At 38.2% G+C, this 20118-nt stretch overlaps 3 protein-coding genes across 9 annotated transcripts in view; 1 reads left to right on the forward strand and 2 right to left on the reverse strand.

Moving 5' to 3' along the window:
• GlcT (ceramide glucosyltransferase) overlaps positions 1-11709 on the forward strand; it is a 130909-nt gene extending 119200 nt beyond the window's left edge. For 5 of the 6 annotated variants that reach the window (XM_086980434.1, XM_022794503.2, XM_022794502.2 and 2 more), the window contains one exon: positions 256-11709. In XM_086980434.1, the coding sequence (XP_086836560.1) occupies positions 256-618 (363 nt within the window). In that variant the 3' untranslated portion in view covers positions 619-11709. The remainder of the gene's footprint in view (positions 1-255) is intronic. The other variant, XR_015321401.1, reaches the window with a different exon arrangement.
• A 221-nt stretch (positions 11710-11930) lies between these two features.
• On the reverse strand, positions 11931-16470 carry LOC111245771 (tartrate-resistant acid phosphatase type 5-like). Of its 2 annotated transcripts, none has more exons than XM_022794520.2 (7): positions 16330-16470; positions 15568-15690; positions 15174-15370; positions 14759-14883; positions 14375-14575; positions 13944-14091; positions 11931-13655 (listed from the first exon to the last, which is right to left on the reverse strand). In XM_022794520.2, exons 1-7 carry the CDS (start codon positions 16373-16375, stop codon positions 13404-13406), a joined length of 1092 nt encoding a protein of 363 aa, XP_022650255.1. In that variant the 5' UTR covers positions 16376-16470; the 3' UTR covers positions 11931-13403. The 2 variants fall into 2 exon arrangements, with proteins under 2 accessions (XP_022650255.1, XP_022650253.1); XM_022794518.2 differs by having other exon boundaries at positions 15538-15690.
• Positions 16471-19890: 3420 nt separating this feature from the next.
• The window catches only part of Pfdn4 (prefoldin subunit 4), a 3210-nt gene continuing 2982 nt past the window's right edge, over positions 19891-20118 (reverse strand). Inside the window, exon 4 of the mRNA XM_022794523.2 lies at positions 19891-20114. Within this exon, the coding sequence (XP_022650258.1) occupies positions 19971-20114 (144 nt within the window). The 3' untranslated portion in view covers positions 19891-19970. The remainder of the gene's footprint in view (positions 20115-20118) is intronic.

Genomic DNA, 20118 nt, shown 5'->3' on the forward strand with positions numbered 1-20118 from the left:
TATCTTGGCTTTAAATACTTGGATTTTCAGAAGCGATATATATGCTGCTGTTCTGTGAACGTTTTTTTATTTTTTTTTGCTAACAAAAAGAAAAGTACTGTATCTCTTTGTATTGTTTACCAGTTATTTGCTGTTTTTCCTCAACTCTCCTCCCGTATATATATACGAATATACAACACAGTTAACCAAGAATCAGCCAATGGTGAATTTAATCTTAAATGATGTTATATTTGTTGCTATCTTAATCCTTCACAGAACGGCATGTTGCCTTTCTCCAAATGGGAGTTCGTCATAGCGTGGTCGTTCCGCGAATTTGGAGCGCTCTACCTATTTTGTCAAGCATTGTGGGACCCAACGATTCGGTGGCGAGCAGGAACCTATCGTCTGTCGTGGGGCGGCCAAGTGCAGGAGATCATGAGCTTCCAGCGTCCGCATAAGCCACTCACATTAACGCCGCATAGTATCAATAATGTCTGCTTTAACGGCAGTAAGATTCCGCCAAGTAGCCACAGCATGACAGGCAGCTTTGAAATGGCAAAATCGCTCGACCGAAATGAAAAATCTACCATTGTCTTAGCCGATGACCTCGACCTCAATAGCAATCGTGGAAAATGTTAACGGGACATTATATCACGTTTGTATTCATTCACCAAATTGTTGGTGCCACCATAGTTTTACGCAATGATCCACAACTACAAAACGTTCCGACAAGCAACGGGGCTAACAACCCTCACATTCCCCCTCTCTTCTTTCTCGATGAAAAGCGTGCCGGAATCTTGAAGTGCACTAAGACATCGTCATGCTGCCTTCTGGTGGGGACAAATGTGACGTGTTGGTGGCGCCGTCGAATTCCACATGAACGTATCATTCGTGTCGGGTGTGATTATATAGTGATGAAACTAAAACCCAGCGGGAAAAAAGCGAGATGGAAAATAATATAATGTGAATTTTACTATTACGTATTATTATTGAGGAGGCATGCAGAATATGCTGCTGCGCACAAAAAGAAAGAGATGTTTGCTGATTGCTGCAACCGCCAACTGTAACTGGCACGTGAACATTTCGCTGAGCGATCACTTGTGAACGAGTTGCGTTAGCAGATCTTCCGCTGCTGACACATACAAAGATTTTATTATCGTCAAATATTACCTGTTGATTACTTTGAAACCATGTCACTACAATGGTGATACTATGTGAGATAACAATGCCAATAACGGAACGGTTCATCACGAAAACTAAAACGGAAACATCGACAGGGCGATATTACAAGGACGTGTAGAAGATACAACACATTAACAGCATTATTAGTGGCATACTGCACGATACGAAAGACGACACGAATAAGAAGATGAATATGGTAATTAAACAAAATAAAAATAGATACGGCATGGGATGATATAAAAGAGAAGCCAACTTTTCTACCAAAGAGTAGATGATGACGAGACCATAGGCACTTACATTTTGTAGATAAAATTTGTACAACCATAATACTGACGTGACGACCTATTAGTTTACTGTTAAGAACAGAAGACGACGGAAAAAGATAGAAGACCGATGGCCAAGTGTTGTACCGGCCAACTCGATTAACCCGGTATCTGTATTTAAGTGATTAATCGAATTTTACCAAGAGAATGCTTACGGTGTCACTGGGAAAGAGCCCGTGAGAGAAAAAGAGTGTTACCGGCAACGAATACTATAATTAATACTACGATTTATAGCTGATGTCAGAAAATGATGAAGACTTGAAGAATGAGGGCAACCTATGTGTGCCATTTTGTCTATAACTATACATATAGAAGCCTAGATGACGGCGATATATATATATATATATATGAACAGGATAAATATTAAATTACTATTAAGACATAGAAAATTATCAGTTGAAAAATATTTGTGTGAATAATAATGCATGTGAAAAACGCGGGCGAACTAAGAGGCGATGTCCGATAAATATTGATAAGATGATTATTCAGAAAGTATTACAATTAAGTAAAATAATTTCTATTAGTATATGATTACTGCGACTATTATTATCGTTATTATTACTATTATAGTATTGCTATTATTAGTAATAACGAGACAGTGGCAGAAGAAGGAAATTCTATGGATGCTACTATTATTTAAAAGGACATAATTTGTTTGCACTGGTGAAGAGCCACACACCAACAAAGTGGCACTGGACGAGCTCGTTGCTCAAAGAAAACGAAGATAATCATAAGAAAAATAAATTGACAGCAAGATGGTAAAGGCTTCGGTCGAAAATTACAACAAATACCCAACAGATAGCAACAAAGTTGGCTTCCGATATGTGGCTGGCCACTGATGACCAGCGGTGGAGCTAAAGACGAAATTCCGCGGGAAACGAGCGAATGCGAATAGATTGCAAACTGTGTTACATATGTAGCTGAGTGGACGTCAGTATCTGAATCGAACGTGTATGTGTGTGAAAGTGTATTATAGAAAAAACTGAATGGCCAAATGGATGTGTGAATGAGTGAAGATTAGCTGATGCCAGCCGATGGATAGCAACTCGTTTGTTTGTTGCCTCAATTGGCATAATCTACTTTCTAGTCAGTTGTGCGGTAGTCAGGCGGCAACAGAGTTTGAGCTCGAGGCTCAACCGAACAGGCGGGAACTGCACTGGTTCACGCCCAGGCAAATTGTTGACTCAGCAAAATAGTAAGATTTTCGTTAGTTTGGGCGAAACGCGGCTAAGGGAAAGCGAGAGGGTGAGGGGGATGAGGGCGGTAAATTCAAACAAAACCATGAAGTCATTCAAGCAATTATACAGTAACAACCTTCTTAAGTACTACTGATCACATATGTTAATTAATGAGCGAATCAACGACCGAATGATATACATAGAAAAACAGCACGGCCATTCGCCACATGGAGTTTCGTTGATGACGCTAAATGCATGCATCTATTAATTTCCATACGAGATCATCACACTGAAGCAAATCGTTCGAGTGGGGTGTCCAATCATATATCGTAGATGTAAGATGATTTGAGACGAAGATGGGCCGCGGGATGATCTGAAGGACTGCTTATTAAATCAAACTTGTTTTCGCGGATTCGAGCACAAGAACAACCCTTATAGTAACGGCTAAAGGGGAAGTCACATCTATAATAGTCAGCAAATGTCACCGTGTAATTGTCAAACACATACGAACGTCCGTTATTTTATTACAATAATAGTTCAAGTTGGTGCAGTTCGTATTGATTTGAGTGTACTGGGAGGCTTGCTGCCATTACACCCGAATCTGCAAAAAGCAGATTACGAATATAAATGAAGTTGGTCCAGAGATACAACAACGCCGCAAGTGACAAGGTCGACGTGACCGCCTCGGGGATCCTACGATAGCCACAACGATGGTAATTGCTTTAAGTTAAACAGATCTGTTTGAAGTGAGACCGCTTGTCGAATAGTAGTATTGATTATCGTACAGTTTTTTTTTTTGTTGTATACATATATATGTATAGACTACGCGTTATGCGTCGTTCCACAAAAATATTGTCAAGATTAGAGTGCTTATTGCGAATTTTGGTTAGACTTGGCAGGATACATCGTAAATTAGCTGGACGTTGCTAATTTTTAGACGTTTTGCTACGAAATTATTTGTATAGCGCCAGGCTACCTTTTAACATTATATGTGGGTAAATATATACGAGTTAACAACTTTCTTTGGCAAGCATCTATTTATTAAGCATTTTAGGTAGATGGAACATATATAGTTTGTTGGCTCCCAAATACTTTACATTTGTCTAAAGTAAGATACGACATCATACGAGTTTAGCCAACAATGGTATCAGGCTCATATATATAACGGTTACTTTGCTTGTGTGTTTTTTAGGTTTTTGTTGATCTTGTGCTTTTTCGAGAAAACTCAGGTCAAAATAAGAGTTAACCTTAATTTGACAAGGTGAATTGATTGCCCATAATTGCTACGGCACTCTGCAAATATTAACTTATTTGGTATTTCTAATATAGTAGAATTGGTGATTCTCAATGTGGACGGGTGGTTTGATAGGGCCTGGTTTATTAATTCACTTGGATTTGAACACTTCATAATAAATAAGATGTGTCTATATTCTTCGATGATCTGATTTTTACAGGAAATCGAAGTCATCTCGATTTCCGATTTCAAGAGACGTAGCTATCGACGTACAGACACGCATATAATTAATAATTTGTATTGTTGATACAGAAAACATGAATAGGTGAAGCGTGAAAGAAACAATCTGTCTATAGATAAACTCATGTCATTGTGTATCTTTATAAATGCAGCGTTTACTGCAAGAATAAAATTATACAATTGGACTATGTCTGATGGGCAGATGAATGTTGATGTTTGACGTATATTAAAATTCAACCATGGAAGAGCGAACTCTGCGCAGAAATGAATTGCCCAAGTGATGGCTGAAGGGTATAATGTGAAATCGCGTGCAACCTTAGTTGTGCCTAATGGGACAGTTAAAAAATACACTTCCGGATACCTGTGGAAGAGACCTCTGTAATCTAAGAAAACGTCAGGGGTACTTAACTGCGTATAGTATACACGAAATCACCGCTACACAGACATGGGCAAAAACAGACGTAATACCTTATTTGCCCTTGATCAATAGCTATTACTGTCTCTACAGATATCTTACGAGCCAGCAATTTTTGGCTATTTCTACTTGTCTACTGACTGGTCTGAGACATCGCTGGAAAGTATTGTCGTCTGTGCATTAATTTAAACATCGCGGTGTGCCCTCATGTCGAACGGGTTAACAGCATTCGCAGTTTCGCGCTTAACTGCCGAAAGTGCGCTGCAGTAGAACGAAGACGTTGCCTAATGAGCTCAACACCAAACGTACCTTAATAGTATTTTCGTGAAAAAGATAATGAAGAATATTCATAGTATGCACAACAATAGTAACACGACAATATCGATCCCAGCACATAATAATAATAATAATAAATGACAAGTACTATAGTAGTAACAAAGGCTATAGTAAAATAAATTATTATAATCAACATTATTCCTCCAATACACGTTGAATGTATGATGATGTTGGTGATCTTATTATCATTTCCGCTAATGTAAGCAGCGCTAAGCCAATTGTATCGTTTCCCTTGACTTTACCCAATCCATAGTCGGCAAACTTCTGGATCTTTGAACGAACTACTACTTTTTCATGATAGGTTATCATTAATACTTGATATTAAGACCGAAATTCCGGCTTTAAGCTCCTGTACAATACGATTTACCAAAGGACGAACTCATAAAGATGTTAGATGTCCCATTGCAAGTTGACGCGTTCGTTACGAAAATTTTTAATAACTCTATGGCCTCAAAAACAATTGTTGAAAAGGCCGTATAAATATAATTTCTCGTGACGTATTGCATATGCGTTTTTGCCATTTGATAACCCCTTGCTATTGATTCGTTGCCACTCACCGAGCTTTAGGCGAATCTCCTCTAAAAGCCGCAAATAAATGTAAAGGGAAAACTCGGTATATTGTTAACTAATCTAATAGAAATTAGAAAAATTCTGCTTCCACTTTATCCACGTTATTTCAAGGCCTTCTCTTTGAACAAAAAATTCAAAGAAAAACAAGAACTTTATGCCTAAAAACGTACGCCAATACACAGTAATAGTCCGCTAATCAATTTGCAGAAGAATATGAGATCATATCTCTATTTTTATAAACGTAAACCTTTATGTCGTATAATGCCATATGGCAAGATAATAGTGATGCAATACGATAAAAATAACGACGGCGGCGATGCTGATGATAATGATGATCATAATGAAAAATGGTGAAAGCTAATCAATTGACAGCGAAGACGATGGCAAGGAATGCGATACAAGACCTCCTTAGTAACGAATAGCGGGCAAAATCTACCAGCACGTAGTAACTATAACATGGAACTAAAGCAATGTTATATGAAGACAAATTGAGAAGACAGGAAACATCAAATACGAAGCAAAAAAAAAGGCTGAAATCGAAATTTCCGATGTGAATGGCGTGAGTGAAACTTCGACATGGCAAGGGACGTCGACGGCGAAACAGCTAGTACATATGTAATAAATAAATTCATTGATGAATGGCGTAGACCTTGTAATGAAGAATGGGCCGTAAGCTAAAAAGAGTTAAATGAAAAATGCCAATGTAAAGATGCGCGCGTCAGCGAAAAAGACAGAGACGAAGAGAGAAAGAAACCGAAGATTATCATGAAAAATGTTTTCAGACTGCACTTTAGCGCATTGAAGCACGTTCGTGCTAAAAAGTAATTGGTGTGTTTGGGCGTTGTAAATGGGTGAGTTTGCGTTTATGATTACGGAGAGAAGTGTATCGATACATTGACTTCAATATTATTTAGGGATATATGATGGCGGTAACAAAAACTTTAAAAGTGAATATTACTATTAAAAGAATAATTATGACGACGATGATAGTGATAATGATGATAAAATGTTAATCTTAAAAATTCATAAAATTGGGATCTCTTTATTTGTATCACATGCATATATATATATATATATATATATATATATATATATATATATATATATATATATATACATACATTAGGTGATGTTTAAAAACAATTTCTCGAGGAAAATGAACATGACGCTTTATCAGAACATTAGATTTACTAAAGTGATAAGATTATTCGACAAGAGTGACTAAATTGTCCACTGAATAGAGTACGATCTTGTGTAATTTAACGTTGAGATCATACTATGTAGCGGCATCATCTTAGCTTGGCATAGAACGTTTACGCTATACGCTATGATAAAGCCGATCTAGTGGATTTTAGCAATGTATAAGTCTTTCCCAGTTTATTCTCATAGCATAAAGCATGAAACTTCTGCGGATGGCTTCTATAGTTTAATTAGGAAATGCTTCCTTTTTTCGCATTTAAAGTGTATTTTTTTCGAAATAGTCCTGTCTTATTTTCTTCTGTTGATTGAAACGTGGCATGATATTAATAGCACCGTGATTTTATTCAGTGGACAGATTTAGGATCGATTAGGGATAGAATAAAGATCAAACCTGAACTAAGAAAACTGTTGACCTGTATCGCCAAAGAAAGTAGGATTGCGTCCATTTAGCGATGAGTTTTCCAACAACGATGTATGTGGATATATTACGATACATATTTTCGCGAAAGGAGGTTTTGAGCCACTACGGATAAACCTTATGTACAGGTTGAAGAGTAAACCAAACAATTATGAATTACAAACGCTTTTTATCGACGGTTGATCCCATTTATTATTTGAGATAACAAAATGAACAGACCCTTCTCCATATGCCACTGCTGTCATTCAAATACACACGCAGACACACGTCCACCGGGATCTTTTCTCAATAAAAGATTACCTAGGCATTAATCGTCTCATAATCTTAAAAAGCCAAAAAAGTATTTCGAGAAATGACGCGACTTTCGGCTTTACAGCTCCGTGAACAAATACACGTACACAACAACACCTGCTAAAATAGGCAAAGACCGCTTCACAAATAGGTACACACAGCTGCCTACAATTCCAGACATGCGAATATAGAAACACGAGGACAGCAAGACGATCTACTATAGTGATACAAAAAATGATAAAAAAACATACACAATTTGCAGAATTTGATTGTTATTCAATCGAAACAACAAATGCTCTACTTGGAGCTACTACTACGGACTCATGGCGTAGGTGTGCGTTCTGACACCACGCTATTCAATAAGCATTAGTGCTTCGCGATTTGATATTGTCAAATGCATGTAGTCCAACGGGTAGTTTGATTAGCTACAGGTATTAGCCTAATTGAGCCTACGCAGACAGACAGCGCGGCGTTTATTCCAGGGCGCTCTCGAAAGAGCGCACTGCATTTGATTTTGGGTGACAAGCGAATTTCGCAACGTATGCAAGGGTGAGATTGTATATGAGGCCTGGTTCGTTCAACAAGCTGGTGCTAATGGAACTTACGTGCTTGGATGTCGTAGGTTTATGTACGCAGATGAAGTAAGAGAAAAAAAGAAACTTTGGTGTACGCGTAGAAGAATTAGCAGCTTATCTTCTTAGCGAAAAACAGTTGGCTTAGTTCAACTAAAACCTATGTTCTTTTTTGTCCTCGTTATTTAGCGAGTCGATGCTAAAGCAGATCTACAGCAGGTCAGAGTGAACCAGTTCGAAATACAAACATGTGTGTACTGTATAAATATATAACAAACGTTACGTACTGTAGCTAAAATAGAGCTTAGGTGGGTCGCATTTTTGATATCAAGACGTTCGATCATTTCATACGGTAATAATGAAGAGTGGTAGGCACCTAACGAAGCCACACAAAAACCACGTACAATAAACAAATATGGCAATTTAACCTATTGCTACAATACGATTCTACATATGACAGCAGTGAAACAAGTAAGAATTCGTTATGGAACAATACTACATACAGACGTAATTATGAGGCAACAACCGTAATAATTGTCTCCCCTCTTAACGAGCTGATTCGTGCCTTGATAATCATATCTTGATTGCAAACAGAGAACTGAGCCCCTACGTATGCACGTAGAATTCTACATGTAAATGGATCCCCCAAAATCTTTCAATGAGGAGATAAAAGATAAAGTTATTGAAACCGGTTGATTTCGATGATAAATGGAGTAAGGCAAAACATGGATATCATAATACTAGGCTACAACTGCCCAGACTTTAACAAGCATCTTTGTGCCGATTCCCAATTAGAGGTTTTCAAAGGTTCTACCTAAATAGATAAAGGTACCTGAGTAGAAACGTGAACACAAATTTGTTTCCTTAGGCTCGTCGTATCTGAATCTACTGCAAGAGCTTGCAGCAATTTATTGGAGTGGAAGAACGCCTCATATCTGAAGTTTTCTATCTGAACATTGTGATACGTATCCGTAACAAAAAAACAAATTTAGAAAAATGGGTAATTGGAAACAACGCTATCACCTAATAAGTAGCGGCATGGTTGTAAGCGCCTACATGTGGCTATTGAAGTAACTTATGGACTTACATTAAAGAATATTAAACAATCGAGATTGGCCGGTTTCATGCTGAGTCGGATTAGTTTATGGACACATGAGAACACCAAACATCTACAGAGAAACACACAGATACGGAGTCCCTACATGTAGCAACAGATAAATGGACATATAGGATTCAACATTTGTGAATACGGTCAGTTGTCGTCATTTTTTCGAACGGATTGCCATCAGTCTAAAATCCGATACTAAAGCTATTCTTTGCCTATATCTTGAAATCCTGTTAGTTGAGTAGTCTATATACGCAATACGTGAGTACAAGAAGATCATTGCCATGCATCTATCTAGTCACGCGGGGATTATTATTAATCTTGCTTTATTATTTATTACTGTCGCTATGAGTAATAATTCTATACTATAAAGTACGAGTAAGTACATCTAATGAATACAGTGTGCCGTCAGATGAGTGCGTCTAGTATTTGCAAGATTTAATTACGCGACCTTAAGCACGACATTCCACATAATTAATAACGTTGCTTTCATTCTGTTGTAAACCTAGTTATAGGATGTTTATATATTGTCTAACCCATGCTTTTTGTTTTAAAGAGAATCGGATAATAATTTTAACAGTGTCTTCTTAACGCCATCTGAAGAAAATAATATTGATTTGCACCGTTTCTCCTCTTTTTGGCTATAGTCATAGATCGATGCGTAATTGTTGCCAGTCACGCTAATCTTAGTCTCGTTACCCTTTCTCCGTAGATAGCAATTATGGTTTTTATCTTTTTCTTTCATTGTTCTTCAGGTTCAAGTAAGTTAACGTGTGATGAAGTAGTGATTAATGATAATATTGGCCATCTCTGCTTTTGCGTATGTACGTCAATAAACTTACCGAGCTTCTACCACTTCTACTTGGTTGTTGTGGTTGTTACTTTCTATGACTATTTTTCGTCGAGTAGATACATATACGTTGATTTATCGTCAGGCTTCATTTATTACCAGTTTCCGTTAACCGAATCAAGGCGCAAAGCAGTGACGTACAATTTCTTGAGCAGTTGTCGCAAATTTACCCACCTATCTGTTTGTGTTTGTAACTAAGGGTAAAGAGTTTCAGAAAAGTTAACCTTCGCAGTCAACACGTTTGTATTTATTCATATGCTTATACACATGTACATATATAATTACAAGCTCGCGGACCTGATACAGGAATAGACAAATCACTTCGGATCATGTGTAGCTACCCAAAAATGGATGTAGAGCCATTTCTGTGGTTCCTATTTATCTTCTGCCACTTTATAGTGCTTTCGTTGACTGTGGCTTTGCCAACACTGTGGCAGACGCTTCTTTCGTGAAAGTGTACTATATCGACGTGTTCCGGTCTTTGATAGGGCAAAATGGTGTCAACAAAAACCAAATTTATTAGTACTATCCTCATAACTTTAGGCATAAGTGGGAAACTCTATATGATAGTGATGGCTCTAGGATAACAGACGCTGATCTGCCACTAGTGAAAAGTGGAAAGTACCGCGGGCGGTCGTTTCGCTTTTCACTACACCTCATGAGATTAGATGAATTATTTGCGTTTATTTGAGTTCATTCTATCTAAAATTCTCGACCAAATAAATATTTTACAAAAAAGATACAGATCTAGTAAATATACACATAATGCACTTAAAGGTTTAAGGCTTACCGTTGTTTGGAGTCTCAAAATGTCACAGATCTGTACCGATGTTATTCAGACAACTTTCACTCGTTTGCCGTGTACCTGGCTACTTAAAATGCCAAATTTGACAAATAGCCGTAACACAATTCGTTGCATAAATGTGGACTCGAATGAGTATTCGTCCATAGGAGGTATATATTATTATTATATATAATCATAGACCAGCGAGCTTCATACACCCTCATAATCACGTCAAAAAGCAGATTGGAAGCGAGTTTGAACCTATCTCTCACTTACCTGCCACTGACCCAAACACAAACACTCTCTTAATTGTTTGCTCCAAGGAGGGACATGTGCAGAGGCCCGTTAGCTGTCTAATTTTGGCTAATAAATTTAGATGCAGTAACACGTCATTTACGAAAATTCTTTTGCCTAACACACGCGCACAGACAAACATCGATGCACCATAATGGAAATGAGAGTTTACACGGGGACACGGCGGCTGGGTTCGTTGATACAAGAGCCACCTGGAAAATATTTGCAGAACTGCTTTGGTGCAGAACGAATTATCAGTAAAGCAATGATGCTGTTTAAGTTAGTGTGAAAGAGAATATATATATATATATATATAGGAGGAAACTGAATGGGTCGATGGAAAAGCATAAAAAATAAGCCTAGGAAGATACCCCTGCGAAGCCGAAACTGAGAAAAGGATAACGGAAAACAACGAAAAGGAAAATGATAATAACTGTAACACAATCGCTGTAAGGTAAGGTTGCAAAGCGTCGAAAACGGATTGTAGCCATCATGGCCTGGCTAGACGATGCCATAGCCTGTCTCTTGTGTGTATTCTATCGATGAAGCGGTGACGGAACACCTTAGACAGATAAAACGTTACTAATGGTAATAATAATAATAATAATTTAATAATAATAATATAATAGGATAATTAATATATTAGTAATATTTGATGGTGATGACCAATGCGAAACAAGTACGGTAAAGTGTGTTTTGTAATAAAATTATCTACTACATATGACAACTGTTAACAAACGTGTCATTATTTTAAAAGGTGTGTTCCTTTAACATGCAGGTCAGTGTAATTACTTATAGAGGTTTCTTTAAAACTATCTGTAAGTAAATACATTGTATCGGTAGAGATTACCATATGAAAATTTTGTCTGATAACTCGTACTTGAAAATAATTAGAGCTCAACAGACTGTAAAAGTAATTATTCCAGGCCTGTTTTATAGCCAGGTATTAACCGAGAACATTTAAACTTTGAGACAATGGGTTTTATTATAATTAGTTGTCGGCTGTTACAAAGGATGGCATAGTAATTACTAAATAAAAACGTATTGATGGTCATTTGTGTCATCTGTCTTATATTGCATTTTCAGAATAAAATCTTTCATAGCGTACTGCAACTAAGTCTCGCCCAAGAATGGGCTGTTCCTCCGAGCACATATAAATCTAGAACGTAACTAATAATAATATAGAGATTACTTCGAAACAGTAGGATTTGGAGTGTAAATGATGTAAAAAATAATCACATCTGGAGGTCAAACGCCTAGATCCAAAAATACCAATCATTCAAGTTCTTAAAAAAATCCTGTAATCATTATTAACGTTGAAGAAACGCAACAGTTTAGCATCATTCATCGAAGCGTTGGAAAAACTATTAAAACAAACTTCTGAAATATTGTAAGCTTGCTCTAACCAACAATGTTGACCTTATCTTCATAAAGAATGCTGATTCTGAAATTCCAGACACGCTTTTTTGTGGCAAGTGTCACCTGTATTGTTATGGGAAGCTGTTCACTTGAGCAAGTTCATTTTGACTTAATGGAACGTTTCTCTACTCGGCCTTTCCAAAATGTACTGTCTTTCCACCAAGGAATGAATTAAAAAGATAGATAGTCGACTCGACATTGTACAGAGTATTTATACACATTTTACTGTTTATTGAACACCTAAAGCTCTGCATCAAGGATGTAGTTCATTATTCTTTCACAAGGTATCAGTCAGCTCTCATTGACATTACTACACATCTTTAAAAATGCCCGCCTTTGTAAGGGTCATCTTAACCCAATAAGCACTACAGCGCAATTCGATCCTACTCAGAATATCGCCAAGAAAACTGAAGGTCGTTAATAGTAGCTCATTTATGGCACCCATGCCACTATATGATAAAAAAAAAGATTAGGTGCTGAAAGAGGCTGCCCCTCTACCTAAATAGGTTAGATATTATGAATATTATGGATTTAATGGACTAGTTATTGCACAAAATGATTTGGAGCTCTCAAATCGATTTGTTATACGTTACAGCCCGCGCGAGGTCCTACTCGCCAACAGTAACCGGTCTTCTCAGTTCATATCAGTAGGTACTATTCAATACGCGTCGCAATGCAGACTCTCTAAATAATAATAATTTGTATGATTAATTATTAAATAAAGTGAGCCGTTTAATAATTAGGAAGCAACCAATGCAAGTCCCAGAATTACTGTAACAGTCTTGTTAAACTATATGTTACAGTATTCCCTACACTAAAACTAACATCGATTTCTCATGACTGCTTATACGCCATGAAAATATTCATATAACGGCTTCGCTTGGGTAACTCAGTTTACGAATTCAAAACTTCTCAATTGACTCTTGGCATTATCCTATACATTCTTCTTTAAATAAAGGTGTTTTTGTTGTATTGTATCGCCAAACAGTAAACCTATTAGAATTGCGCGGTTTTTAAAATCTTGGAGGCATGGTATGCTCATGCAGCATAATTCCAGCCGTGCTGTACATCTGCATAACCATTCGATGCCGGTTGACCTCCATATACGCGAATCCGCCATAGCTAAATAGCGATGCCCATGCGAACTTTAATGAGTCCTTTGGAAGCGTCCGTTTATGGATGAGCGAGGGGTTGATAAAGTTGGTAGCTCCTGATACAAAATATTCAACTGTCCAATTTCCTGGACCGAGGTCAGGTCGAATGTGCTACAAGAAATTATGGACACACAGATACAGTGCCAGAACGTATATGAACCACGTTTATTAATCATGGTATTAAAATCAATAAAACCATTAAACGATAAATCAATTACAAACATGTTCCATACAACATGTCGTATCTGACAAATCTATGAAGCACTCAACGTATTGCGACATGTTCATTTCAGTTTTACGCATTCACGTATTGCCAAACATGTTCAGTACCATTATTAATCGATTTTTAAGCTCTAGTACGAAGACAGAGCGCTGTCTGTTGTCCACAATACCACCCACCTGCAAGTCATGGTCGTGTCCTGCTAGGTACGCGTTTACTCTGTATTTCTGCAAAATAGGAACCATCTCCGATACTAGACAATCAGTGGTTCCATGCGAGCACGCGGAGTATATTGGATAGTGTCCAGCTACCAGAATATATTTAGCCCTGTAATATATCAGACAGATAATAAGAAGCACACACACATTTGGTCAAGTAGCAAGGCAAATGCGTAAAAGCAAATGGGCTGCCGTTCGTTTCTGTGTTATTTTTTTGCAGACTGCATAAATTGCAGACTGTAACCGAATGCTGTTAGTGAGGAACTAGCATAATTGTACAGTAACTTCTCAAAGGTCCGTGTTGAGCATCGATAACAGGACAAGCTGGTTATGGTAGGACAAAAGAAAATAACATTCAGGTCATCTGCAAATAATCTATCTGTCATTTTTACTTAGACTTTTCGAGTTCAGCGATTAGCCATCGGAATTGTTTCGAATAGTTTTTGCTTCGAGTTTGCGGGATCGGTTGGTCATCTTCGTTGCCTGCTGTCCTCCCACATATGAGAACTGTGTCTAGCATAAACACGTCCAGAGTATCCCCCTTCGTGCCAGGTATTTCAAATGTCCGGCTATAATAATAGTCTGGAAAGATCCTGTAATCGCATGGCGAACGACGCAGCGCCAGAAAAAAATTATTCCAATTAATAAGGCTGATTTCTCGGTTTTCGATGATTCGTGTTAATTCGTACATAAACGCTTAAAGTGAAACCCGATTATTCGGGGATTTTCAAATACCACCACCAATAATAATAATAGTGGTCAGAAAAAATGCCTACCATCTGTTTGAAACCTTTGAGTAGGCAATTTGAGCTGAGACGTTCCCGTCATGGTCGTGGTTTCCGGCGATAATGTACCATGGGATTCTCATCGATCCGTCGTTGTAAATTTCTTCGAACGTTCTCTACAAAAAAAATCGCGTTTTCTTCTATTTATTATATAGAATCAGTTTTTACAATAAGAGAAACCTCTGGGTTCGAGTGCGAATAGCATGAACCATATACAAATTTGGCTCACTCGTCTACAGATTTAATATAAGCTTTAAAAAATGCCTTACCTTCTGAATTAATTTCGGATAATTTAGGTATGAGCAATATGCCTTCACATTAAATTTAACTAACCGGATAACAATTCCGGTTCACGCTTTTTTGTTTGTCGTCATAAAGTAAAGAAAAAAAAAACCGGGACAGTCACTTGGAATCGTCGATCGTTGACATCTCGCACTCCAGTAAAATAGAAATTGTCTCCAAGCGCTAGTATAAACTGCACTTCTTTCCGAGAGGCAAACTGGGCCATTTTTTTCGCTGTTCGACGTTGAATGACCGTGCTATACGGATAGAAGGGTATACCTCCCCAGTCACCAAACACCAAAAATCGAATCGACAGAGGGTCTGAAATATTAGAAATTACTTAGGGCTGAGCTTATCACAGGCCGACTGGAACGAGAATATAAATAAGGCAGTGGGTTTGGCAAAAAAGGAGGTTCTGAAAGAATGACTGGCGAACTACGATATATACAATCGATTTGGTAAAAACTCTTTGAAAGTACAATGAACACCTGCTGGATTGAATTCTTGAGTCCGGTTACCCTGGTTTCGGGTCCTATTTCCCACGCGGTTGCGAAGATCATTTCGGATATTGCTGACCGTCTGCTTGATTTTTGTCGCCGCCTCTGATTTGGCCCGATATTCAAAGTCTGAACAGAATAAGACTGGAATGTAAGGGCACGTATTAAAGAGCTGCCTTCTTGTAACAGTTATATTTTCGCCTGTAAACACCCTTGGTGATTGGTTCATTAGGTATAGTCATGTTTTCTATACGGGAAATGGCAATTTCAACGTTAATGCATGCCGTCCCCCTTTGCCTTTGCGCGCTTCTAATTAATCAGTGTAAAGGCCTGGTTTTTCAACGGCAAGTACTCATATCAGGCTAATCATCTAATTGAGATATCAGTGAGGCCCGCAACCTCAAATTCCGCTAACTGCACATAAATACAACATGACTTTTGTGCATGAAATAATTATTTTGTGCGGAAACATTCTATCTCGTTCGAATAAAAACGTTCACATACAAATCAAATCATCGTATAAATATCGCACTCCAAGACTGTTACAACGAGCTGAAATACTTGCATATATATATATAATTATAGTTTATATTTCTCCCTAATTACATAGAAGAAAGTAACCAGACATAAGCTAAAGATTGCACGACGTTGCGTTTAGAGCTAATCTGAAAAGTATCTAAGGTTTTTATGTCCCTAAGATCCTGCAATTAAACTTAATACAAAACTAATTGAATCTATGAACTCTAATTACATAGCATCGGAGATATAATTGTTAATACTCACTCAAGACGAGTGCTAGAATGCGGTACATCCTTCCCAACATGTACATGGTTCTTATCCGTTTTGGTGAAACTTTCTACAGGATTGGAAACCCGCGGAAAAATCACCGAGGAGGGACCTTTGTGACGCCACACTGCTGAATCAGAATAGTAGCTATTGCAAACAATATTACTGATCAGAAAGTAGACACTAGTTGTTTTCGGTTTCTTCAATGGGATAATAAAACTAGGGGGCAGCCAATAACAGTTTGGCTTGAGGCTAGTGGACAAAGCGTCGACACTCTCTTTAACGGCAGCTTTCTTTCCACCGTCGACCTCTTCGTATTGTGCTTCGTGGACAATACGGATGTACGCGATAGGCAGAATTTCTTCTGTAGAACCTTCTATGTGGACACGAGCGGGACGGTCCGTGTGTGATCCGTCGTATGCGATCTGTGTACCTCGCAGTTGTCTGGCGAACTACTGTGGAAGAAGTATCAAGCATCGCTGTGGTACTGGCTGATGCGACTGGGTCACACCGCGGCTGGATTAGCTTACTTCGATCGCGCGAAAATCGGCCTGAACCGGAGAGGACGGCTGAGTAAGCAAGGGCAAAAGAAAAACGGAGAAATCTGGCTTGTCAGGCGAGTACACAGCGTTAACGATAATGGGGAGCGAGCTACGAAGTTCATTCACTTCAGTGGCTCCTCGTCGATGTTTGCCGTGGTTCTGTGTTTGGTGTTGCAAACAGTGCACAAATAACTCGTATGAGATAGCTAGCCACAGAGGATGGGAGTCTGAAAACTAAACACTTTGAGCTCATGATCTTCGAAGTCTCCTTTTCGCCGAAGAGTACAAAGCATGGAATGTAATGAGCTAAGAAAACTCAATCGTCGAATCGAAGTATACTTAATTAAAACAATAATAATGGTCTCTATAAATATTCTGTGGTTTGCGTACTATAATTTTACCGCAAACCTGTGCTACTCCTAAACTAAACAAACAGAAAATCGCTGCGCGTTCGTTGACATCGTTTACATACAGGTCACCGTGAACAAGTTGTAGGCAATCAAATCCAGATTGCAACTACTCCAGATCTGTAATTAAACCTCTTGTTCGACGGCCGCGTCAAAGATAACCCACGTCATGCAGCAGTTGAACAGCTTAGCTTATTCATCGTAAACAATGTAGCAATCTATCATGTATCAGTCGACGACAAGAGGTGATTTGACGGTGGCGTTCTTATAACACATGAATACGAAAGACTGACATTACGTGTGACGTACACAAATTGAGTGCAGCGTTCATTGTAAGAAGCTTTCGTACGCTTCAAAGCGCCGCCTCGCTAATGAACAACTAAGTACAACACCTTTAAAATCGAGTTCACAGGCATGAAATTTCCTTTCAAAACCATTGAGTTTTCGACAGAAGCAGCTCAAACAAACGAACTGGCGCAAGGAGGGTTCATGTCATACTAAAGTGCAGCTCCTTCCAAGATGATCGTTATAGGTGTGATTCGGGAAACTTTGTGCATGGTGCGGAATAGAAACGACACCATTAGTGGGAGGCTAAGGTCGCCAGGGTGGCGTGGCCGTTATTATGTACGACGAAACGGGTAGATCATATAATCTGCTTATAGAATGATTTGAGCCACCTTTAAAATTCAATGACTACCTTCAAAATATCTTAGGAGTTACATTTAGCAACTAACCCCTAGCAATTAAGATAGGCGTTCGTATGGGTTTGTCAAAACCCAGGTTCTCCACTTACGATTTTCGTTAATCAATGTGAGCGGACGGGTTAGAGGCCCAATAACAGCACCTTTCAAAGGGGAGCCGCTGAAACACGAAACACACTGCTATACGCTTACTCAGGCCTATGCTATAAGGAGTAACATCGCTGCTGTTAAACCTCACTGTCCCTAACCGTTTAATAGCGGATCGAACAATTGATATTTGATTGTGTAATAATAATCTTACGAAACTGTTGTATCAAAACATATGTCGAAACGTCAGCCATCTTTAGCGTTATAGAGTTAAAGCAATACATAACGCTGTCTTTATTCAATAATACATGTATGGATGTATAAATAACTAGATGAGATTTTTTATAAATCTCCTAAAAATCTCTAAAATTTTATTTAAAAAAAAAAACAACTGGAATGCATGGACAATTTACCTGCGATTAACCACTAGTATGCTTTATATTGAAAAACCATCAGTAAATACTCTAATCGATTTGTACTAGTACTATACTATCTTAAGTAGGGATTAAATTTGTTACATTGTCGAATGAACCTTCTAAAGACAAGAAGCAAGCATTGTGATTGGACTACTCTAGAAGAGAGTGCAGGGATTGTACAGAATTACTTTATTTCGACAAACCTGTTTTTGCTTGACTGTACGACCCTCTCGCTGGTCAAACGTCCGATTTATTCTATTTTTCGAGAAACTGGTTCGACCCCAACTCTGGTGCAGAATGATATTAAGTTGATTGGTGAACCCAGCTCAAGCGCAGTACGGAGTTAACGAACAACCCAGAATACCAACCGCTTGAAAATCGTATAATGCTTCAATCAATTTCTTTATCTTCATATCAAATTGAAGGTCTTGTTACCTATCATAGAATAGGTCAGATTAACCCAAGTGTCTTAAGGTCCTTGTTGCAAACTTCTCGAACGTGTTATTTTACCAAACAATCCTAGGTACCATTAAGCACAAGCCGGGAATGGACTTGTACTGTCAAGGCATGAGTTGTTGGATGGTCTGGCTTTGAACGTGGCCCACCTTTATTCAAACCGTTTGGTTTGCATTCTTAGCATTTTTGTAACTTGGGCCGATGTTGTTCTTTCTGATATCTTGCCTTGCACCGTCAGCAGTGACTGCTTTTGAAAGTATTTAAGCTTATTTGTAATGAATATTATGCTTCAACTCAACGTTCTCAAACATGTTAACCGCATATTATGTAATAATGAAAATTATTCCAATAGTACAACAAAACAATCGTTCAATCTGCTACCCGATTTTATTTGGTAATTTAGGCCATGCACTGAACAAAGCAGAAAATATATATAAAAGCTAGTGTTAATCTCCGAGCTTTGTAAATTACTTTGTCTTCAAATTGCTAATAAAAATTAATGAAAAAGATTTTGTTTGCCAGTGAAAGCTAGAACGGTCAACGGAGTAGGCCGGGTGAAACGTATCGAAGGCACTATGATGGCAATGCGTAAAACTCTAAGAACAAATAAGAGAAAGCCCAGTAGGAAGGAAAATTTACTCACAATTGTTATTCTTAAAGCAGTTAATTGTACAGTAATAGTGACACCTTCTGGTTGAACATATTTGACGCATTATTTATAAGATATATATATATATATATATATATATATACATGGGATTGTGTCTTGGAGTGTATCTGTATAGTGAACACACTCCATATATCAGAGCCTGCCATCTCAACGGACTTAGAAAAGGCAATACCATATCAATGAAATGGTCTAAAAATTAACCAAGCAGACGTCTGCGCAACTTTTTATAGCTAACCCATGTATGTGCAGATCGACTAAGCTAAACAATGACTGATCAGCTGACAAATGATAAATGGTAAATTATAATTTATTGTTGTAAACCCGCCGACGATGCATCCAATGGTGCCACGGGCAGAGTTTTATCCCTCGAGATTGATATTCGAGCCAAACTTGCCGTAAAGTGCTGCTTTCAGCTCAGCCATCTTGCTCTTGATTTCCGACACCTGTTCCTTAAAGGTCTCCAGCTCCTTTCCTAGACTTTCTTTGTCTGATTCCAGTCGAGCCTGT

This window comes from Varroa destructor, unplaced genomic scaffold (genome assembly GCF_002443255.2).
Source record: "Varroa destructor unplaced genomic scaffold, Vdes_3.0 BEIS01000002.1, whole genome shotgun sequence".
NCBI classification, from domain to species: domain Eukaryota; kingdom Metazoa; phylum Arthropoda; class Arachnida; order Mesostigmata; family Varroidae; genus Varroa; species Varroa destructor.